At 42.8% G+C, this 25,305-nt stretch overlaps 1 protein-coding gene across 1 annotated transcript in view; it reads right to left on the bottom strand.

Annotated features, from left to right (window-relative positions):
• The window catches only part of ITGAV (integrin subunit alpha V), a 402,152-nt gene that overhangs the window by 10,901 nt on the left and 365,946 nt on the right, over positions 1-25,305 (bottom strand). Inside the window, exons 25-28 of the mRNA XM_078680488.1 lie at positions 12,797-12,955; positions 8,641-8,754; positions 786-899; positions 580-687 (exon numbers count right to left, since the gene is read on the bottom strand). Of these exons, the coding sequence (XP_078536614.1) occupies positions 580-687; positions 786-899; positions 8,641-8,754; positions 12,797-12,955 (495 nt within the window). The remainder of the gene's footprint in view (positions 1-579; positions 688-785; positions 900-8,640; positions 8,755-12,796; positions 12,956-25,305) is intronic.

Genomic DNA, 25,305 nt, shown 5'->3' with positions numbered 1-25,305 from the left:
GGGAAAGCGCTGGACTTTGGAATAGTTTAATTTACGATTCCAACTCCGGTCTGCACAACAGTATGGAAAGTGTTAGACTTAAAGTCCAACATCAGTCCAACAAAGCTTTGCCTAAGTCAAGTCCTGGTAACGGAATGAGTTTTAAAGCTTATTTGTGGTTCAGACCGCATTGTAAAGGCTGTTTGCCATTTCTAAATAGTCGCATAAGAAGGTACCATCACCCAGCCAGTCTTGATTACCACTGATGTCAATTCAGGGCCTTTTTTCCAAGAGGTCATCAGAATACACTGTGTTTAAGTGTTTAAATTGTTTTTTCTCTTCTCAGTCCCTTCAGTATTGAAACTGTAGGCCATGTGAAGGTCTGGCACAGAGCTATAGAATAGGTTTTCATAACATTGGCAGTCAAGTCTACGTCATGTCGTGTTTCTTTGCAGAAGTTTCTTGTGCAGGCTACAAAGTAGTGTTATTAATGCCAACTGGAAATGGGTATACATGGAGATAATCATGATAAAAAGGCTGTTATGGAACCCAGGGGTTAAAGAATTGCTGCCGTATGATAACATCTGTGTCTTCACTTACCACTGTAGAATTCTGAATATCTGCAATCTGAAGGTTTGTGTAAGGGAATTCTATCACATGGAAAGAGGCGGACGATGTGAGAGAGAAAGAATGATTCTGGTTTTCAGTCTGTTTTTGACAAGAAAAAAACAAGATGGCTATTAGTAGCACGCAAACTTAAATTTTGAAGAAAATAAAGAAAAAGCTGTACAATTTTAGGCACTCACTTTCATGAATGTCTCAGTCCAAAGTCGGGATCTTACAAACAGGATTGCACTCTTTCCTCTCTCAAGCCTCCCAACCTGGCATGTGATTTGAAGACATTCAGCATTTCCACAAGCCTTTTGGAAAGAAAAGAACAGCCCTCATGAACGACTGTGTCATGTCAAACAAATATTGTTGGCAAACACAAAGCAGCCTCATCATTTAAATGACTATTTATCTCTTCTATGTTTGAATTGGGTTTAGTATTCACCACAACACCATAACATGCATTCAAATAGCATAAATAATAATATACATAATTACAGTAAAATACAAACCTTATATGGTCTACACTTCTAAATGAAGTCTTACAGTATGAACTGGAGTGAATTTTACTAGAAAGAACAGTCTGCTGATTCAGTTCGACTCCAGCAGTGCTTAACGTAACTACAACAGACATATTAGTGCAGCTAATCCTGGTTAAACTTCATTGGCAAAGGTCACAACCAGTTCTTGAAACAAACTCTAAGACATGATGAAATGCCAGTTTTTAATGTTGTGTCACCAATGAGTAAACAACATCATAAGTAGAGTTGCGCATAACAAGCGTTAAGTAATAAGATACAGTAAGGCTCTTAGTGCAAAATACAAACTGAAAATTATAAAGATGGTTTGAACAAAACTAATATCCTATGGATGATATGTAGAAAACTAAACACATGTGACCTAAATGCATGTAATACGTTATGATTCATGTAATAGCTGATATGTTATCTGAGTTTCATATGCTGTGACAAGCCACAAAGGTGGTCACTAAAAGGTTCAAGGGTTCTAGGCATTAATATTCCTGGAGTAAAGTCACTCAATTTCCTCTGGATTCTATTTCCCTTTTTTCCCCAATAATAAAAAACACCATAGTTTCACTAAGAAACCTCTTATGGGAACACAAATGGTGCAGAGATGTATCTCATTGTCTTTCCTGATTAGATATTTGATGCTGTTTATTGTGAATTATGTGCAGTTTACTTTCTAAACGAATTTAGATTTACAAGACAATTAAATTATCTATTTTTGTTAAAAACACCTATGGGGCTACTACCCTAAATTCAAACAAAACATCATACACATTGGGCCATATGTACAAACGATTGGCTTTGCGATTTCCAAATAGTGAATCTGCAGGAAGCGCGATTAGTGAACCGCAAAATTATATGTATGAAACACTGTATTAATCAAATAGCGATTTCTACAGATTCGCAATCACAAATAGGGATTCGCAAAATTACGATTTTCTAAAAGGAAATCACAAATTTGGAAAAGCCAGTTTTCTTTAGGCTTTGGTTGCAGATGCACCCACCCGAAACTTTCCATGGCACAAAGGAGCACCAAATGTTTTCTTGTGCCAGCACACTTGCCTCTGCTTTTCTTTCAGCCATCACTGCCTTACCCCCCACTCCAATTTAGCACAATGTGGTAAATCAAAGCTTATTGGTCCTCAAAATAGAGCCGCCAAATCTGGATTTGGACCTGGTAATGCTGGGCCCACATGTTATTTCCCATTCGGAGGGGGGGGGGGAGGGGGGAGGGGAGATGAACTAATAGTAATAGATGGATTTAAGTGCAAGGATACTGGTCAGGAATTGTTATTGCTGGTGACATGGTATCCCTACACATATTTATTTATAAAGTTTAAATAGCGCAAACTTGATCCCGATGGATATCAGAGCACTTTAGCGCTTTACAATTTAAGGCAACGGCATATATCCACCAACCTCATACCTGGGGCCTATATGGCACAGCATTCTGTCTAACAGCCATATTTCTACTTGCAAAGATCACTGTATGTATTGCTCATCAGCCTACATTAGGCAGTGTGAAGAAGGTCTTCTCCATAGCCCAGGTTTAACAACTGTTATAGTGCATGGCATCACGGATACAGGTGGCTAAGCATGTCGAAAATAGGTGATCCTATTTGACAGCTGTAGTTTTTGATGTGGTAAATCATATTGCCCCTGTAATAGGGATAAAGTATTTCCGAATCCATGCAAGAGAACTCTTGACAGACATGCAGTAGCTGACAAAGTGAGTCACTATAAGCAGGGCTGTTTCAAGGGTTTTGCCGCCCTAGGCGAAAATTTAAAATTGCTCCCCCCCCCTCCCTTTTACTACCATCACTCTCTCCCCCGTCATCCAGGCTAAAAGAATGAATGCATTAGATATACAAGAACTTATAAGATGGATGACCCATCAAAGCAAGAAGTGTCCCTTTTCCAATGACAATCTTCGGGTATGCATATGATGCACGTTTATGCAATAGGCTGGACAGCATTGTGCTAATTGTTTCATGGGCAGACAATGTGTGGCAGAATGCAGGCTTGTGGGTGGTGGTATAACACTCTCCTTGCGGTATTGTGGTTTGTGGGCAGCAATGTAAGCAGGGCCAGCATGCATGCTGAGTGGATTTGTAAGGCAAAGCGCTTATAAGTGGCACCATGCGCAATGCAGCTCAGGGATGGGACACAATGCAAAGCAGCAAGAGCACAACACAGCTGGTGGAAGACAGTGGAGAGCAAAGATGGTTTATGTGCCAGTGCAAGGCAACCGTAACTTGATGAAGGCAGTGCCAAGTTGATTTATGTGCCATTTGACTTACAGATGGAAGCAGCATGAAGCCCTGTGCATCTAAACAGGGCAGGCTGCCTTGTGGATCAAAGAGCTTCCTACAACAGAGCCGTGGATGTAGTCAGAGCAGTTAAAAGAAGCTCCTGTTAAACACAATTTAAAGGAGTTCCTAGCATGTCGTGAAAGTAATTTCACAAATTGTGCAAACGTTCACTTGTTCACCATTGCCTACTACCACGGCAATGAAAATGTGCGCGCTCATTTATCTTTGAATCTACGTCATTTGGTGTAACGCTGCATGAAGTGACGTAAAATGAAAGAGTTCATGGAACATAACTAAGTGACTGTATAGATGATTTCGGACATGTGTGTCCTCCGAGCAGCAGCCACTGTAGAACCAAACATTGCGCTTGATGGCATAATCAAACATTACCCGCTCTGGCACAGAAGGTAGCACCTTTCAAGTCTCCCTGATCATACTCTGATACTTGCAGTACAGAGTAAAGGGCGCTTTGTGCAGCATGGCATGTATCATGAGTCAGCGTAGGCCATTGTGACTAGTGGATGCCTCCAGCCCTGTCTGAGAGTGTTACTAGACTCAGTGTATAATATGCACGGCATGGTTCAGTGTGGTTAGTGAATACAGTGCGGCACCTGATTTGGACAAAAGGACATGGCTGCGCCAAATCGTGGTAATGACCAGTACCGAACGACCTAGATGATACTGAATGGAACACAGAAACTTGGTTCAGAGGTGCTCTGTTCTGGATAGATCACTCCAAACTTCAAGTGGTCAGTCTGTGCCAAATGTCAATGAACGTGACTTCTTCACAGCGTACCCTCTGATTGGTAGAGCAAGTTGTGGTAAATATCGCACGCAACGCCTGGCACATTTTACAGTGGGCGCAGACTGCCATGGAACAAACCCTCCGGCTTCCGGTGTGATTTCGTGCAGCTCGTGTGCTAGTGCAAAGCAAAGAGCCCGGTCAGTGAAGGGCACCCTTGGGGTGTTAGAATACTTGTGGATTTTAGAACGTTGGGTAACTAGCAAGCTATTTTTTCACCATGCGCCGGCATTGCGCAATGCAGCATGCAGTTTATTATTGCAGGCCAGTGTTCTTTCAATACAGAGTGCGACAGGCCTGGCAGCGCTGCAGTGTGGCATGAAGGCATCAGTGCCTTTGTGTTGTCTGTTATAATCACGGTTTTGTTGCGCTATGCAATGCTCAAGTAAGTGACTGCAAGAGTGCAGTTTGGGTACAGAGTTTCCAGCGGTTGCAGTTACTCGTGTGACCCGTGCCAGATGCTGTGTTTTCTGGTAGGCAGTGCGACAGCCCATTGAGAGGTGCCTTGTGTACCTGCTATGTTTGGGAAAATTAAACGAATACCTAAGCATAGCAGTCAGCATTGCTGCAGCAGGTGGTGTGTTAGTCTGCTGGAACAATGTAGTGTGAGTGAAGGTTGGCCTGTGCGTGTCAATATGCCATGTGGCCATGCATGTGTTTTGTGACATTGTTGGAATGTGCAAGGCAGAGCATCTCGTTTAGTGCGAAGCGTCCTGTGTACAAAGCGGTGTGGTTCGTGCATGCATTATGTTAGGGGGGGTGCCGTCTGGTAAGACTGGCAGAATTACTTGTGCTCCCTGTGGCACGCGGTGTGTCATGCGGCACACTTTGATTGTCAGTGCATGGTGTAGAGTGTCTTAGGGAAAGAGTCCCAAGCAGCTTCAGAGTAACTAATGCCAGGTGCACAGGTCAGAGCACAACCCCTTCCATTACCTTGCCGCTGACTCATCGTCGCTGGCCTGGATGTCACGATACACGGCCCGCACCAGCTCGCCCATCTCCACATTACTCTCTCTGGCTGTTGATGTCCCCCAGCACAGCCCGGCGCCGATCCAGCTCCAGGGCGAAGAGCCGGCCCAGGCTGCTGCCAGCACCCGTCACCAGGCACAACTTGCCCGCCACGCTCTTCTCCCGGGCCGCACCAACCTGCGACCTGCCGCCTCCTGAAGGCCCAGAGCATTTTCTGGGTGACCAGCAGCAGCTCCAGCAGGATTTTCATACCGAAAGGCGGAGAAGGCAGACCGCCTGGAGTACAGGAAACAGTGTACTGTTGGGGCGTGGGGAGAGGTAGTGGCGCGCAAGGCCCCCGGCCATGGCAATGAACGTGACGTGAAGTAAAATTGTAGAAGGCGCTACCCAGTACAAGGGGATTCCCAAACTCATGTTTTTGCCGCCCTCCCCCTTTTGCCGCCCTAGGCGGCCGCCTAGTCTTGCCTAATGGCAGAAACGGCCCTGACTATAAGTGGAGAACCTGGGTAAAGCACGGTGCATGCATTGTCTTACTAAGCATTATGGTAGGATTCACATTAGAGCTGTTGCCAGTTGCCCCAAATCAAGCTGTAGTTGCTGGAAGTTACCTACTGTGGCACCACCTACTCCACTTCCTCTCATTGGTTAATCCCCATCAATGTTTGCGTTTCATCCTGAGCATACATACAATAACTTGTTGATGAATAGCTTGCTTTTGACCAAGCCTCAATGCAGGACTAGTCCAAGGCCTCGATTTATTTAGTTTTTAGACTGAGTAACCAACGTTTGCCTGGAGGAGGACTTAACATCTGCGAGGTCGAGACTATTCCACCCACCAAATTTGGAAATGACACCTAGCCTCTCCCATGGTGAGATAAGAATTTAGAAGTTTTCACCACCCCTTACCGCCAGGGTTTTGCTGGTGGTAAAGGGCAGTGAAAACAGACCTCTTATTCCACGCCCATCCAAATTAAGTGGTCTCAAGTCTGTAAAGTAGTGCTCCGCTAGTTTTGTGGAGGCAGCAGAACCTCAACTTCAGTATGCAATAGGTCCATTCAATGATGGACTGTGGTGTTTATGTGACTTGTTGTACAGCCTTTCCTTCTGGTTTGTGTCAAGTAAGGAGTCGAGTATGGTGTCAGTAGTCAAGGACGCCCCGTATATGCAATCAATCCTCGGAGAGTATGAAAAGGATAAACCATTAGATCACACTGCACAAACAGTTCTGGCCATTGTATGCATTGAGCCAGTAATCCTCCGACCAAGTAATAAGCCATTGCCAAATTCACCCTGAGACAGTCGGTTATGTATTCCACTGTGGCAGAACATGAAGGAGTCATGGGTGCTGGCTGGGAATCTGCCCAAAGGCCAGTTATGATTCATGAGGCATCACATACTACCTGTACATTGTGAGAATGGGTGCTTTTCATAGTTCTGTATAGGAATTAATTTGCGTGGGGGCATATGGCAATATGTGTGCTATCAACAATGCCAATAACATCGGGAAAGTGTGCTACCCTGTAAAACATTAATTTGGTCTGTTGCAAATATTGGGCCATATTTGGCAAACAAATGTGTTTGTTTACTCTGCTAACCATGATGTCCAGAAACGTGTGACCAAACCTAGAAAATGCACTTTGTGACACTCCTCCTGCCACTGGTATGACTCCTTGGTGACTGCCTGATGCGAAAAGGTGAAGACAATACTATACCTGCATTGCTTCTGACTGTTGGACTGCATTGCTGCTGACTGTTGGGGTCTGTACCAGAGGTTGTAACTCAGCAATTAATTCCAAAATTACCTCACTACTGAGTCTGCACTACACATATATCTCCTTTTAAGTCTGTATAAAAAAGATGACCCTCACCCTAAATATCCTCACAAGTCTCGGCCTGCCAGTCAAAATCCTCATCCTTCTCGCCAAGAAATACAGAGCCACCATTCTAATTAGACATAAGTATTTTTTGTGATTTATTTTTAGTTCTCATCTGGTTACCATCAGATCCACATTGATGGTAATTTCATTCCCTAAATGGCCATTTTGCAACTATTCGTAATTAGTAAATCCTTTGTACATAGTGTTAGTGATTGCTATCTGGAAATCCCTATGTGGGATTTCCTATTTAGCGATTTCCAAACTATGATTTCTACTAGACCGAAATCACATTTTGCACCAACGTAAATGCCTTTGGTACATAGCAAAATGGCATTTCATGTTTCTAATGGCCTGAAATAGCGATGTGTACCGTTAAGAAATGCAAAATGCCTTCGTACATATGGCCAATTGATATGAATATCTACACTGATGTTGAATAACTTTGTTATGCAGTAGTTAAGCTCCTCAACAAATTAAGGTTTAAGAATGTCAGCATATCATCAAATGAGAATATGAAATTAAGATTAAAAAGAATGCATACTTGATGCTTCTGTATATGGCAAACATTAGAAGGACAAGAACAGGCTAGTACATTAGCTTTTACTTAAAAACGATACACATATCGTGGGGAAACAGTTGAAGGAGGTAAGGAGTTTAGCTGAAGGTTATAGACAAGTACATTGGGAAGATCTTCGGTGATCTTCAAGAAAACCTCTTTTGCTCTGAAGTTCCTCCCTTAGATCGGTACATTGATAACTTGGTTGACTCAACTCATTAAAAAGAACATTCTTCTTAAGAGCTGCAAGTATAGTTCTTTGGCAATTTGTCACTCTACTCCAATTGTGTCTAACACTGCTTTATTCTAATGGATGAGCCAGCAACGAATTCTTAAACATTGTGTGTCCCATGCTATGCTTACTAGAGATCTAATTTCGGTCAAACACTGTAGGGCAATATTGTTAATCAACTGTTAAATAAAAACTGTATCAGCAAATGCAAGCTTCTCGTTTGTGCTCATTTTTGATACAGACCTGAAGAATGCTTTAAAGTAATGGTCGTACCAGCTCTGAATCCATCATCAATTTGTACCAAGTATTAAACTAAACATAGTAGTAGGAGAGCCAACGCAAAGCTAGATGAACAGAACCAAGGGTTTCAAAGACAAGCCACAGAAATGTGCTAGACAAGGTGTTTCATGCAAAGGCATTTCACAATTCCCTGCTGATGAGCTAATAGTAGGAAAATACTGAATTACATGAACCTAGGCAAAACACTTAATCCCCATATCCAGAAGTGTAACTATATGTAATGTGACTGTATGATGTAAAACATGTGGCTGTAAAACCCCAAATGATGTATGTGATATTAAATTATCTTCCAACCCCCTCTTGATATACAGTGGTCCTTTGCTCCAGAGTTTTGTGCAATACAAATGCTAATACAAACATCTGCCAAGTGGAAGCCTATTTTGGTAATGGGGAGAATGAAAGAGTGCATGTCAACAGGTGATTCCAGCAATAAATCATCAAGTGTGACTATATGTTTGTGGTATAGGTAGAACATACCAAAGTCTCCATATCGCCTTTAACTGAAGTTGTATCGCGGCGATTGATATTGTGACGATTTCTATCAGCAGTTTCCAGTGTTTCATTCTTCTCCTCTCCTTGGGTGCTGGATATCTAGGTTGCATAACAACAGGGCTCAAAATTGTTTATACACTGCAAATGTAAAACTTTTTTTCCTGCATGAAAACAGCTGACAAACAGAATACTGAAACCAAAGTGCAGGTAATCAAGGGTAGATTTCCTAGCTATCTTGCATGAAATGTTAACAGCATCTGTTGGCAAAAGTGCAACAGGTTGCTTTGATCCCGCTTGTGTTGTGCTGTCAGTGCTCTACATTTTTTTGGCAACCTATGCGCTGAATGAATACCACAGAGACGGATTATGCATCTTAGAATGGCTATGTCCCGTATGAATACTTCTATGTCAAAGTAGAGCATACAGGTTATATATTTATTTAATACTCACCTGCCCAGAGCACTGAATTACAATTAAAAAACACTTACATTACAAAACCGCATATTCCTATCACTGGCTGTCCGTAGTTGATCCCAATGTCTACTTTGGAGAAGCGCAGTAGGCTGGAAAGAGCAACAACTTGCAGGTTACACCACCCAGGTGGATCTACGATCGCATTTTAGTTATGTATGTGTAACTATATTTAATAGTGCAAATTCACCTTTAGTGAATTGTAATTCTAAATTCAAAGTGCACATACGAATGTGGCCCTGGTTTTCAATACATACACAATGATATCCTATCCACTATCGGCATTAGTTACATCTCACTGTTCATTTTCCTGGACCTGTCCGCAGGTTTAACAACTTCATAAACAGCATTCTCTGAATTGCCTGACAATCACATTGAAAGCTCCTTCAGAGAGTGTGCTCTATGCTGTTAAAGCACAGATACACTTGCATAACCAGTGTCCCTCACCGCCGTGTCATGAAATACCCAAGGCCCTCATTACAAGTGACCTGATGAATTCCAAAAGGTGCAGTGACTACGGTTACCAAGAAATGCAATTCATGCATAAAAAAAAACTCTATGGAGCTACATAGAGAGCCTACTCTTTTCTCTTTGTATATATACAGGGTTATCGATTTCCCAGCCATACCAAAGAATGACACCCCAAAGTCAGCTGTAGTAAAGATATAAGCTCTAATGTCTAGGATGCATGTGGGTCGGCAAACATTTAAATACATTTTCTGCTTTCTGCTTCCTTTGTGGCCTAGAAAAACACACAGAACACAAAATGTATGGTTTTTAATCCCATAGATCCTGTAGCGGGGCACTTGGTTTTAGGCAATGATGCTTTAGAGATGGTTAGAAATTTCAACTATCTGGGGTTCAAGATTGTTAATACCTTTTCATTGGCTCCCCAAATTATGAAAAGTAGAATGACTTTAATACATTTTCGGTCATAGTGACCAAGACGTACAAGTCAACTACTACAACATCAGTATCAGCAGTTTTAGAAGTCTACTGGGCCGAGGGCTTGGGAGCAGCTCTGTATGGCGCCAAATTATGAAGCTATGAAGTGAAATGAAAAATTATTTATATGGCACACTATACCAGGATGTGTCAAAGTGCTGAGAGATGGCATTCTGGCGCATTCTAAAAATGCCGGAGAGATACTAGGAAGATTAAGCTGAGAAAAGCCATGTTTTCAACTGCTTTTTTTTTTTTTAAACGGTCAGCGAATCTCTTTCAGCAATGTGAGCAGGCAAGGTGTTCTTTAGTTTGGCTGTAGCCACCGAAATGGAACGGCCTCCCCATCTGGCCTTCTGAGATCTAAGAGGCCTGCTAGGAGGGTACATAGGAAGAGAGCATTTAGGTGGCTGGGTCCCTTCTGATGCAGCGCAAGGAAGACTATGCAGAGAATCTTGAAGGGGATCCTCCTTCTGACTGGAAGCCAGCAGAAAGGGATGATCCTGTCTCTAACCGAGAGGTGTCTGGGGATGTTGAGGACAAGGCGAGCAGCCTCATTCTGAATGGCCTGTGGCTTATTGAGGCTTGGAAGCTTTGATGTTGAGATACAATGAGTTACAATAGTCCAGTTGTGAGGTGACAAGAGTGATAGTGATCGATTGTCGCAGGTCCAAGAGGATATATGGGAAGATCTTTCTTAAGGTTCTAATGATGAGAAAACAGGTGCTCGTGGTCCGGCTGACCTGAGATTCCAAACTCAATGTGTCATCGAAATTGACACTTAACTTTCTGGCGGACTTTACTGGAGTGGGAAGGGGTCCACAGTCCTCCAGCCACCAGATGTTGGACCAGAAGAATTCCTGAGATCCAAACACCAAAACCTCAGCATTGCCAGCACTGAATTTAAGGCATTGCCCTTCATCCAACCACTGATGCTGGACATGCAGAGATTGAACTTATCTACAACAAATGTCAGGTCGTTAGAGATAGACATGATGATTTTGGTGTCATCTGTATACGACAGTACATGGAACCCAAAGGAGCGCACCAGCTCTGCCAGCGGGGTCATATACATGTAACAAAGGGACAGGCTCAGGGATGAGCCCTGGGGCACTCCATAGGGAAGACTGAAACCCTCACAGCTGACAACTTGAACTCTGTTGATCAGAAAATAATGGAGTTGTCTCAGGACAGAACTGGACACACTTGCTGCAGACGTTGGACAATCCGTGCAGGCGAGATGGTGTTAAATGCTGCAGACAAGTCGAGCATCACCAAGGTGGCCTCCCCACCCTGGTCCACCTGTTGACGGACACGATGAGGGCAAAATGTAAACAATTCCTAGTTGATATAGTTTTTGAGTATCTTGGTCGTGACTATTAACAAGGATATGAGGCGGAGGTTCTTCAGATCTTCAGGATCTGCAGTAGATTTTCTTTTAGAAACGGAGTTACAATCACTTCTTCACGGGTGCCAGGAAAATGTCAGAATACAAGGTGAGAGTTAAAACATTCTGCAAAAAGTCAGCGATTAGATCTGGGGTCAGTTGGAGAATTGTGAGTGGACAGGGATCCAAAGGAGAATCTGATTTTATACTCCGCAGCAAACTTCCTTGTTTGCTGCAGGAAAATGAGGGGGGAATTCTGAGATCTGATTGGCCTGAGAGTTGCAGGAAGAAGTTTCAGTAACACACTCGAATTACACACAGGTAGATTGAAGCCTGAATAGATATTCAAAATGTTGTCCTGGAAGAAAACCTCACTCCCTTAACTAAGGTTCAGAATGCTTTTATAAGGTTAATATTCAATTTGTCAAATAGTGCTCCTCTTCTTTCCCTGCACCTTGATCTTGCTTTGAACAAAGTTTCTCAGGTAGCCAACCTTAGGCCCCCACTATATCACATGTGTTTTGGTCAGTGGAAGAGCTGAAGAACTACCGGAAATCTCTTAATGAATTGATTTATTTAGGCAAAGCATGTGCGAACCCCTGGCTGAACTATGTTAGATCTTGGCTCAACCAATTAAATATAGACACTTTGTGGAATATTCATTTGGAATGCATGGGTGCTATTAAAAGCTTGGTAAAAATGAAATACTGGTCATATGTTAGGACCTAATGAGCAGATACATGTTTATATTTCAAATCCAATCTTATTTGAACCATATATGAACAACAATGTACCCTACGAATCCAAGAACCATCACATCCGCGTCAGTTTAAGGATATGTCCATTAAGATAGTTCATTGCAAAATTGTCAAATGAAACCCTGGGCATTCAACTCTGTAAAGTCAGCAGGGAGACAGATGAGCACTTCTTGTTTTTCTGTCCAGGTTACCAGGTCCCCGGAAAGAGATAAATTATTCCTATCTGTTGTTTATTGCATTTTAGATACTACTGGTAGGTGCTTAGAATCTTTAAATCAGATACTAATGACTTAAATGTATTTGGACTGTCATGATTCCTGCACCGGACTTTGTTGCAAAGAAAGTAATTGAACTAGTGATAATAAAATAAGTAATTTAATCACTTTTGATTTTTATATTGATTTTAGAATGTAAAACCTATTTCAAATGCACTTGTCAATTATTTTACATTCTCGCTTTCATGTACTTGTTTGCATTGCAGCTGAAGCTGTTTGGGGGCTTGGTCATCAAAATAAAAAATATACAACTGCACAGATATCATTCAATTTCTAAATGATGCAAAGTTAGAAAAACAGTATTTTACCTTCACATTTAATGGGTTGATTTCCACATCTGAAGTGCAATTCATGGGCCCTTCAATTTCATATTTAATAATGTACAGAAGAGTGTCATTTTTATACTTAAAAGGCCATTGGAGATTTAGAATTGCCTTACTGAATCCACTTGGGCCATTATTGCGAAGCTGGAAATGGAAAACAAATAGGTTAAAATCCCGTAGAAAGATTAACCATTAGGGGCAAAAAGAATCACAAAACGATCAATCTAAATTGGAAAAAAAGAAACAAATAGCATTCTAAATCGGAATATAAGTACAAGATTGAGGTAGAATTAATAACATTGTTTACAATACGGTTCGTGCTACCACACGTTTTAGCATTTAGGGTCAGAGGTAAGAAAGTTGTGTACATCTATAATCAATTACAAACTAGTAAGCAAACACAAACCTGGCAAAGTCATGATGTAGGAAGTCATAAAATCAATGGCTTTTAAAATAATTGCCTAGTGAAGCAAAAACAATATGGAATTGTAACTCCAATTCCTAAAATGGGATTCCCAAATAGCAACAGTTTATCCCAAGTATCGCACATGAATAGTCGCAGAACTGGCGATTTGCACATGCAATTTGCCACCCTATGTAAGTAGTGAGATCCAAAGTACAAAAGGAGTCCCAGGATGTGATACACCTTTTAAAATGGCAGTCCTCTAGGTGTTATTGTGGAGAATGTGTTTTGTTTTTGGTGTACAACAAAAGGGAAAGGGAAAGTATACAGGCTGCAGGTCACACTGTTTGGGCAAACTGAGAAAGAAGTAGATCATGAATATAAACTGTGCAGACAGATAATATTAGAACTAACAGATTATTAGAACATTATTTTGGTCTCTACACCCGCTGGCATTGGGAGCTGCCAGGGTATTGTTGCAGTGGAAACTAGAATATCTTAGAGTGCATTCTCCTGTGTGTTCTGAGCATTTCTGAATACTCCATTAATACATGTCCATAGCTCCTTCCTACACACGCAGCAGGAGCTGCAGGACACAACGATGTGGTTTTATAACCTAGCACAGTTTCCACAAGCCACTGGGTGTGTAGATAGAAAACACATACTGAAATGTGCACCATCAGCACATAGGTAGCCATAGAGCAACAGAAACAACTCCAACATTCACTGAACATACAGGTGGTGTGCAGTTCAGAATTCTTGATCCCAGACCTACATTTTGATATTCCAGCATTGTCACATGTATGAAAGTTTGGAAATAGGAGAGGCTGGAAATGGATACCTCTTAGCTAAGTGTTAATGCTGTACCCCCCCCCCCCCCCACCTCCACCCCCCATCCCACACGTCTAATGGCATGATTACTCTTGTAGGTAATCAGACCATGAAACATGACACCATACTTGCATCTGTGCAAGCCAAGTGAAAGGAGGTACAACGTTACACACGAGCGAGCACCCTCAGTGGTTGAGCATACATTAGGACCCCCGGAAGGCAGATTCAAGTGCCTTCACAAACGTGGGAGAGCCTTGCAGTATGCATCTGAGACCTGCTGCAAGATCACTGCATGCAGCCCTAACTTGCACAACATAGCGACACGTGAGGACTTCCAACAGACCCAGACAACGACTCGCATGATGAAAATCCCTAGCCCCCTCAACAAACACCCACAGGTCAAAATGCTACAACAGCTGCTGATGGAAATTAACCGAGAAACAACCCACTTCTAAGGTATTGCCATACATATCGTGCACACATACACAGTATCAAGTATTAATATATATATTTCGGTTTATTCACATGTTCTTTAAAAAACATAATATGTCGGGCTTGGCTTGCACTCTGATGATTTCTACCACAGTACAAAATACATAATCAAAATTTTCTAAAGGTTCTGCAGTAAAGAATATGTATGCCTCCTCTTGCCTCAGGCTATCATGGGCTTGTCTCCACCATCCCCTTCTTCCTCTCTTGCCTGGCTGCTGTGTGCAGTGACCAATATGTTTCTGACATTGACATGCCAGTGGGATTGCAGGTCTCCTCACTCTGAGGCTCAGCATGCTTCCTGACAGCATCTCAAGTGCATGTGTGACCTGCCCCAATTTCTTTCTCACATCACCACCACAGTGGCCCATTTGCACCTGCATTTGCCAGCCGAACAAAAGACCTATCAAAGCCCTTTAGATGGCCTAGAAGTCTCTTCCTATGTAAATAGGACAGAGGATGCTCATTCAGTGAGGCACACAAGGCTGTTACTTCCTCTGTAAACTCATTCTATTTAGTCGTGGCTTTCCAACCTTCAACCACAGTCTTGAATCCCTCCTTTATGATCGTCACTATGTTTAGTACTCTTTTCCACAACTGCCCTTGCTGGAACAAACGCATTGGAACCTTCTAAGACCTGGAAATGTATGAGTGTTTGATAGCTCTATGCCGTCTCATCTATTGCATGCCCCATGGTAGTGATGTTAGAGATATCAAACGTACCATTACATGTGTATTTGTAAAGCGCACGTTCACCACGGTGGGTATCTTGCCGCTGAATAACAGATGTTTATTGTTACCCAACTCAATGGTACTCATTTTATCGATCTCAGAAGGATGAAAGACTGAATGGGCCCACTGGAACACTGGTCCCCACAGAGGACGCATTAGTGCACTAAGCCACCAGACCCGGAAGATGCTGGACATCTTGCAGGTGGAGAGTGGCGTGGTGATAGCGTGTAATGGGGACAGTGTGCAAATCTTAAGGAGTTGATGTGTGTCCTGAGATGTTGTGTATGCAGATGGGGTAAGTGCTGACGCCTCTCATCTGATCCCTTGCCCTTATGACCCATGGCGCTCTCCTGCCCCTCTGGACAGCACTCAGTTTGACTTCAGGATCATAAGACATTATCTTTCTTTGTACTTGCGGGTACAATGATCGGTTTGTGCAGTTTATGTTTTTTTTTATTTTATCTTGGAGTATTTCATATCTAAGCATTGGTTAGGCCCACTACAACAATTCATTTTACAAATTAGAAATCGTATTACAACCACCCAAATTAATTTCACTTATCATTAAATGTTGTGCCAGATTATCTGCTACATGCTTCTTAGCCCGACCTCCCAGACCATAGCATCACCTTGCAATCTCTATATAGTATTTATAGTTTTCTTAAATTCCAGTTATAGTTCCTTTTTGTTAAGTCTAGTACATATAAAGCTTGCTTGCAAAACAACTGGTCACCGTGCAGGACACATTTCTCTGCCAGGTTCTGTAAATAAACCTCAGAAATCGTCTCTTTTACCCTTTCTGTCCCCATGCTCTGTTTCAGTTTCCTGTGTTGCTATTTTCATTTCTGCTCCCGCTGCTCCTGGGATTCTCCTCTCATGTTTCCAGCCCAGCAATGTGCACCAGGTGCAGGATTTCCAGGCTGTGATGTCATCAGCCAATGCAACATTCAGAATTTCTGAGTAGGGATTAGTGCATTGTGTTTGTTACCGATTCACAATTTGGAAATCTTGCAATTATGAATGTCACTCTAATGAATTCGTGCCTGGTACTAGGGCAGCTTAGTACTCATCATATCGGGATACACAAACTGTCATTCGGTAATTTCCGAATTGCAATTTTGTGCCTTTGTGCATCGGGCCCAAAGTTCTGTAAACGACAGATGTTACTATGGCCTACATCAATATTGATCTGTTGACCGTGGACGGATGAAAGGAGAAACTGCTGAGTCAGCCCAACGGGGCTTCAAACCTGTTGCCTGCCTGGAGTTTACACAGCAACATTTGCAGAGGTCATGTTAACCCCCTGAGTTTTACAACTATAGAGTCATAAGTATATAAGAATCGAATGGACAATTGTATGAATGCAGCAAAACATGTATACAGATGTTGTATGTCCGTATTAAACTGTTAGTGAAGAAAGTCACTTGGCAAAAATATGATTAAATAATAAAATATTCAAATAACGTAATAATATTGATACCTTTTATTAAAGTGTCATGTTGCATTCTGCTATTTTACAGCACTGTAAGTAACAGGAGCTACTATTACCCAATTAGATGTGGTTGAAGTTAGCCTTCTTGGAGCGATGGAAGGCTAATGAGACCCTAGGTCACCTTTCTAGAGACAATCGGAAAGAATCCTCCCGTTCAAGGAAACAAACATTATATTGTAGAAAGATAAACCTCTTGGCCGTTACTGGAAAAATAATTCATGCCTCTCCTCTTGAACCATATCTGTTGGGGAGGAAGGTACAGTGGGGGGTTCTTTTGATTGAAAATATGGTACTACCTCTGCTTCACTATTTGGCCCACTGATAACCTATTTTCGCAAAAGTATTGATCTGTGAATTTCTTTCGATGGGAGTGGCTTTATACACAATGGAATCTGGTGCTTTGATTACACCTCTTCTCTTTTAAGCCAAAGCAAGGCCTCCGACAATTAAGTGGAAGGAGTGGGTGGCCTCTCAACAGATCCTTTTACATGAAGTTTCTAAATCTCCGGCTTCCCTCATTACTATGAAGGGTATATATCAATATACAGAATTCCTTTGGGTGTCTCGTCCTCAACCAGTGTATTTCAGAGAATGATGGAGGAGTTATTCAAAGGGATGCGTTATGTTATCTACTTTAACAATGATATTTTAATATTTGGTAAGGTTGTGGAAGAACACACTGACTCTCAAACAAGCTCTAGATAGGTTGTTTGAGGCAGGACTCACACTAAAAAGAAAAGTGTATGTTCTTGGTTGGAAGATATTGAATATTCCATATCAGCTGGGAGAGTGAAACCAAAAGCGGACTTGTTGAGAGCTATTTATTTATTTTCCATTTATAAAGAACATGGTTACACCCACAGGTGTGTCCCTGTGCAGAGATTCTCACCCCAAGTGGACCAGAGAGAGAGGGGAAGGAAAAAAGACAACCCGGAATCATGAATGACCAAGACAGTCAGAGAGAGCAGAACTAAACATTACCTGCTGGAGTACTGAAAAGTCCGGTTTTAAGTCCCTTACGGAAAGCCTTTTCCATAGGTTCTGCCCTCAGACATGATGGTATAGAGCTCCAATCCTGGCCCTCTGCACTCGTGGCACCCTCACAAGGTTAGCCCCTACAGATCTTAGGTTACGTGAAGGTGTGTACGTTGTTACCATGGATCATAAGTAGCTAGGGACTTTGTCACAATTCTGTATCAGTAACACATGGCCATATAAATAATTCTCTTTTCCACTGGAGGCCAGTGTGGAGTAGTCAGAGCTTTTGAGGTGGATGTTCCTCTGGGGAGATTTAGGACCAAGCGGGCAGCTGAATTTTTAATGCGTTGGAGTTCAGTCAGACTCCCTTTAGTGGGCCCAAGGTAGAGGATGTTGCAATAGTCTATTTGCAACGTTACTAGGGCATGAACAACGGTTTTCCTGGCTATTCTTGGTAGTAGGTCCAGGATTTTCCTGGGGACCTTGAGGGTCCCGAAATACATACCGGCCACACTTCTTTTTTGACTCTCAAACAAGAGTTTGGGGTCAAACCACACACCCAGGTTTTTGGTTTCAGCTTTCGGGACAGGGGTTTGGCCCAGGACCTCAGTCGACCAAGCCGATGACCAGATGGAAGGTGTTTTCCCAACTATCATTACCTCCGTTTTATTGCCATTAAGTTTAAGGCAGTTATTGGTCATCCAGGAGGCTTGTTCTTCTAGGCATAGAGTAAATTATGCCACAGCTGCCTCTGCATCCTGTGATAAGGTTACAATAAGCTGCGTATCACCCGCATATGACAATTTTTACATTGTGTTTTTCCACATTTTCCGATAGTGGGCAAATATATAGGTTGAAACAGGCTGGGCTCAATATTGAGCCCTGTGTAACCCCTTGCGTAAGAGAGATACTGTCTAACGTGCAGATTTTGTGTAACTTAAATAGTGCTGTACCCCCAAATCTGCACCACGTTAACCTCTGGAGGAGTTGGTTGTGCGATACGGTGTCGAAAGCCACGCTTAGGTCAAGTAGCACCAGAGCAGCTGTTTGCCCTTCATTCGCGCACTGTCACAGAGTTTCGGTGGCTCGAAGGAGGGCTGACTCCATAGAGTAAGAGGGCCTGAAGCCTGATTGAGTTGGATGTAGTAAATCATTAGAGTTGATATAACTTGTAAGTTGATTATTCACAGTTCTCTCCGTAATTTTTGCTAAAAATGGCAAATGTGGGATGGGGTGCAAATTTCCTAATTACAGGGGATTGGCAGAAGGTTTTTTCTGTAGGAGGAGCTCTACCGCGTGCTTCCATTTTTGCAGGATTTCACCTGATCGAACAGACAGAGAGATCAGCTGTTGTAAGTGAGGCAGAATAACCTCCATCCCTCGCACCAAAATTTTAGGTGGGGCCAGGTCTAGAGGGGATCCTGATTTAATGCTTTTGGAAAAACCCTTAAGGTCTTCCAGAGAGGGGGTTCTAAATTCATTGAGACTGTTCTCCCTAGGTAAATTATGAAAGAGGGTGTCTAAACAGTTGCGAGCTTCCACAGGAAAGGTGTCATATATTGTAGCTACTTTAGTAGCAAAGAAGGAAGCGATCGTATTACAGCTATCTAAGTATGATGGTACTTGGGCTGCAGCGTGTTCTAGAGAGAAAAGAGAGTTGAGCATAGAGAACAATTCTTTGGAATAATTATTAGCGTTCTCTATTTTTTTGGTGTAAAAATCACATTGTGTTTTCCTAATGATCGTGTGTTGTAATGTTTAAGTTCATTTTTATACCTAGCTCTGATGGTTATACAGTAGTCATTTCTCAAGATGCGCTCCAAGTGTTTGCAGGTTTTTTTTACTGTAATTTAGACATTATTGAACAAAGGGGCAGAGTTCTGGAACCTAAGTTGGGTCTTAGTATTCATGGGGGCTATCTTATCCAGTGCTCCTGATAGGCATTTTTCTAGCTTCAGAGCCCACTTTCTTGTAGTAATCATAGGATTATACTTGTTGACAGGTGTGAGCTCACGTAATGGCATATTGAAAGCTACCAAATAGTGGAAAAGTTAGAGAATATCGGGTCTAAAGTATGGCCTGATTGATGGGTAGGAGCTCTTTTTTTTTTTACTGAATTGACTAAGCTATCAAACTCACATCTCATCCTCAGGATAAGGACCAATTGAGGTATTTTATGAGCCTCACTGAACAAAGGGAATCATTTCAAGTGGGAGGATGGACAGCAAAAGTGTTTTGGAAAAAACAAGGAGATCTGTAATGCTTGGATTTTGGTTGCTTTTGACATTCCACTTAAATCAATAATAACTTTTGATGCACATACTACAGTGATAGGAGTTATTTTTTCACAAACGTATGGTAAAACTGAGAAGACCGCAGCAGATCTCTAGCATTATTTGACGAACCTCTGAATGGAATTATTCTATCAGAGTGAGAGGCATTGGCTGCAGTGTGGTGTTTGGATTATTTTAGGATTTATGTTTAGGGGCAGAACATTTTACTCAGCAGTCGTCACAAACACCTTAGTCAGAGTGTTGTTATCTGGGGCCACTTGGAAAGATTCCGCTAGGTTGGCTAGACAGCTGCCTGCCTGCAAGAGTATCACTAGAGCACAACAGCAAGTGTACAAGGTGTGTTGGAGTGGTTTGGCAGTGCAATCACACTTGAGAATTGTTAGAAAGAGAGGGATAGGGATGTGGTTATGAAGCATGTGATTTGACTTAATTATGAAGGTGAAAGGAGAAGAAGCAAGGTGCCTCCTTTGTGTGGCCATACATGTACATTCCGGATGAAATGTAGTGCACAGGCAGACTTATAATGAGGGGAGATAAACTAGTACCACAAAGAGCTTCCAAAAAAGAATATTCAACCTGGCAACTATTTGGCTGGAAACTGACAGCTGATGGAGCGTGATCTTCATATGATTTGTTTAAATCAATTCCTGCACATGCAATAGTGTGGTACTAATACATACTTAAGAAACCGGACTAACAGTGTGACTTGTAAAACACATGAGAGTTCAACCTGCATCGTAAAAGCATGCAGTATGGTCGCAAACCAGTTTGAGATGAAGATTATTCATGAGAGAGAGAAAATTAATAATCTTAATGGATTCACAACTAATATTGTGCGATGAAAACCTACACATGCCATAATGTGTGACATGATATAGTCTAGAGTATGAAAGTGCTAGAATAAAATGCTCAGTTAATAGATAAATGGATTAACATAAGCTGAAAATGAATAAGATGATTTCTGCTCACGTAGCAGCACGGTTATGAAAACCTACCAATTCAAATGTCAAGAGAAATGTGCTTGTTTGTTTATAAATGATTTTGCAAATGAATTCATGTTTAATGGGATACAAAATGATGTTTGATTATTAATTTTTATGAAGAGTATTAAATCACAAATGAGAAAGCTTCATCTATATTCAATTAAATGTTTGAAAGATTAGTACCTTTTCCGTAAAAAATAATGTCTTAATAGATTTTCGTGAAGGCCTTAACATGCATTTTTCATTCATTTCTTCGAATAAGACTAGAATGTGCTGACATAACTTCACTACCAGTTGTGAGAACTTTTACGAAGGTTTCTTTCCTTATCTTTGAATAAAGGACACTCTCTGCTAGTACAAAACTGTGTTGGCTTTGTTGCAAGCTCAGAAAAGAGCACTTGGGAACGGACATGATATGATTCAAAATAAATTCCTAGTTCCGAGGAGAAGTGAAATTGAACTTTTAGTAAAAGGATGAACATCGGATGAATGGTATTACGTATAAATTCTCGATCACTTGGGAAAAAGTAATGATTACCCCATTGTCAGACTTTGACCAATGGAAAACATGCAAACTGCACAAAGGATACTTTTGTGGGAAGGACCTATGCCTATCCCTTGGGAACGGGACTGTAGCCGGCTATCTTTGAAATTTTCCTATATGCCTGTCATGCTGTCGGACTGAGCTCTGATTTCCCTGAACTGAACTTGCGTAATTTCCTGCACTTTACCAGCTGGTGAGGTCAAGTAGGCAAACCTTTCGGCTGGAGGGTTAAATGACGCCGGATATTTCAGGCTGTGCTCTAGTGTCTCTTTGTGCTTACCTTGAGTCTCTGTACTCCTGACAATCTGCAACTGATTCTTGGTTTGTATGATTCATAACTGTATTTATATATACCTCGCCCGGAGCTGCCAGAGGTCCTGCTGCTGCTGCCCTGTCTCCCTCCTGCCGCCGCAACTACCAATGCGGCCGCCGAGCGGAGGGAGACTACGTTTCCCAGGTGCCCCAGGACCAGGAAGTGAAGGCGGAGCACCCAGAGGCGCATATAAAAATCACCGGCTGTGTCGGTGGAGCGGGGGCTGTGTTTTGTGAGGGGAGAGCTTGCCCTTACCTCGCCCGGAGCTGCCAGAGGTCCTGCTGCTGCTGCCCTGTCTCCCTCCCGCCGCCGCAACTACCAACGCGGCCGCCGAGCGGAGGGAGACTACGTTTCCCAGGTGCCCCAGGACCAGGAAGTGAAGGCGGAGCACCCAGAGGCGCATATAAAAATCACCGGCTGTGTCGGTGGAGCGGGGGCTGTGTTTTGTGAGGGGAGAGCTTGCCCTTACCTCGCCCGGAGCTGCCAGCGGTCCTGCTGCTGCTGCCCTGTCTCCCTCCCGCCGCAACTACCAACGCGGCCGCCGAGCGGAGGGAGACTACGTTTCCCAGGTGCCCCAGGACCAGGAAGTGAAGGCGGAGTACCCAGAGGCGCATATAAAAATCACCAGCTGTGTCGGTGGAGCGGGGGCTGTGTTTTGTGAGGGGAAAGCTTGCCCTTACCTCGCCCGAAGCTGCCAGAGGTCCTGCTGCTGCTGCCCTGTCTCCCTCCCGCCGCCGCAACTACCAACGCGGCCGCGGAGCGGAGGGAGACTACGTTTCCCAGGTGCCCCAGGACCAGGAAGTGAAGGCGGAGCACCCAGAGGCGCATATAAAAATCACCGGCTGTGCCCGCGTCGCGGGAGCGCACGGGGCAGCGCCGGGCTAAGCCCGGGCAAAGGGCAGGCCCTCTGTGGCCCTCAGAGGCCCGAGAAGGACGGGACGGGCCACCCCCCTTGGCTCCTACTGAACAAGGTATAGCGAGACTTTGACCTACATCTGTGCATACACTGCAGAGACATCAGGTCTTCTATTGACTTATTGCGGGACTCTGTTTGCTGCACCGTCGCCATGTCTCTTAAGAGGGCTTCCAAACCCAGCACTCTCCCAAGTGATTCTAGTAGGGGGAGGTTAGACTGCTATGTAGACAGGGTCGACAGGGCATTATTACCTGTTATTCATGACCTGGAAGATTTAGAAACTCGTTTGCCCTCACATAGCATAGCCTGCAAACATCCTGAGGCGCAGCTAGTTGACACAGCATCAAGTTTGTCCTGGTTGGAGGATTTGAATGCCCTATGTCACATTCGATATGCACCAGTTGAATCCAGAGCAGACCCACCCCAAGTCCTATCCAGTCCAACACTCCCCGCTCATTTGCTGCCCAACTCTATATTGGACGCAAATGATAACTCTCTGGCTGCCCCACTCTTGTCCCCGTTGGTAATAGTAAACACCAAACAACTAGGGAACCCTAAAACTCCTATGGTCACAAGAAAGCGCCCCGGGGATAACAGCATGGGTAGGGAAGTTAAACTGCTTAAACCTTGCACAAGTTCCTTACCGTCCGTCAGCACCTCTCCTACAGCTTCCCAGGCCCACGATAATATTGAATCCTTTGCACCCCCCTACCAGGCAGCTCTCCTGGACCTCGTCGAACGCCTGGTCACCTCTCTAATATCCCCTTTGACTGCAAGAATCAACTCCCTAGGGGATAGGTTAAGGGATATAGAGACTTCTTTTAGGGCACCGACTCAACCTAACAAGAACCTGGCAGGATCGAGCCAACCACAGCCCTTACCCGCTACCGTGGTTTCTAAGTTAGCTCCTCAAAGAAGTAGCATTCCCCCTTAACAGACCCACGGCCCCACAGAACCGCCCATGTATCTCCTCGTCATCCGACAACGTGCCCATTACCACCAAGAGTATCTTCGCTGATGTAGGGGTGCCAAACGTTCCCCCACCCTATGAGGAGAAAACTACTAATCTAGACTATACCAAACATATACATCTGCCCCCAATGGCCGCCCCCTTTGTCTGTGTTCTCACTGGTGTCTTACCAATTACAAAGGGAAAAACCGAGAGATCAGAGGTTCTAAAACACAAGGTCATCTATTGGCTGTCCAAGAATCGACCCTTACCAGCAAACATTGATGGTGCCATTCGAAGTGTTAGAAGGGTGGGATGGCTCGGCCCCCTTCCAAAAGATCTCCCAGGCGACCTGGTGTTAGTTAGATTCTGGAGCGATCGGGTGGTGCCTTATTTACAAACTTGGTACTCACAATTAGGGGATGGCCCAATCTCTGTTTGGGGACTCCATGATTTCTACCCTAGGACCCGCTACCCTCGGCCCTTAAAGACAAGACTAGAGAGAAAACACAATTTTCCAGAAAGAACAAACTTAGAGATTAATTATCGGCCGGATCTGAGTGTGTATGTACAGAATGGCTTCAACAACCCCATCCCAAACTATTTTTCATGAAGTGTTTTTTAGTAGTGGTATCCAGTGATTAGCAATTCGTTTGAATTGATTTAATAATGTCTTAACCTATCATCAATTATTGTAATGAAATGGTACTTAATGATGTGTATATAATGAATGTGGCTTTTATGTATTATGTTGGTTTTAATGTTATATTGTGTTTTATTCTGTGTGGTCTTTTATGGTATATTTTACCGAAATAAAGACTTATGAAACTGTATTTATATAAATTACATTTATATTCTCTATCTCTCTCTCATTTCTCACCAGGCATTTGAATTGAAATATATTTGACTCTGAATTATTGATGTGTTGTGTGATTTTACCTGTACTAAAATGATAATTTGAAATTAAATGATTCTAAATGTATTTTTGTGCTTTGCCCATTCAACCTGAAGTTTTAAATAAAGATTCACTTGTTATAATCATAAATGTGTGTGTTATTCTTATAGTTTAGTCACTGAATAGGTTATTGGGTTTATTCTTATTAGGACGGCACTTCTCTATTCCAGGTCCTCAGGAGAAGTGACCATTCGTCTCTGATTACCTGAGTTCCTATTAGCGTGATTAAAAGATCCATCAGAGGACCTAAGTGGTTTGTGAATTTAAAGACTTTGGTGTAATAGAGTTTGGGCCAAACTCTGTGATATCGTAGTCTTATGGTAGCTGAGGTGAATATGCCATATCATGGTGAGTAGTGGCTAAAATAAGTAACCTATATTTGTATTGTAGAAGTATTTTCATTTCAATTATTTTCTCCATACTTACACTACAACACAGTCATGTAAGAAATGGTTTGAAAGTTGGTGACTGGGTTAAAGTTAAGCCTGGTTGTGTTGGCAGAGGTCTGTCCAAGTTTTAGGGATGCTTAAAATTAAGGAGGTGCATTTGTGGTATGTCATTCTGATGAATGGTGAGAGATGGAATCGTAGTAGAGTGGCTTTGTACCAGAGCGGT

Source organism: Lissotriton helveticus, chromosome 3_1 (assembly GCF_964261635.1).
Source record: "Lissotriton helveticus chromosome 3_1, aLisHel1.1, whole genome shotgun sequence".
Lineage (NCBI taxonomy): Eukaryota > Metazoa > Chordata > Amphibia > Caudata > Salamandridae > Lissotriton > Lissotriton helveticus.
This window is presented reverse-complemented; position numbering and strand designations above follow the sequence as displayed.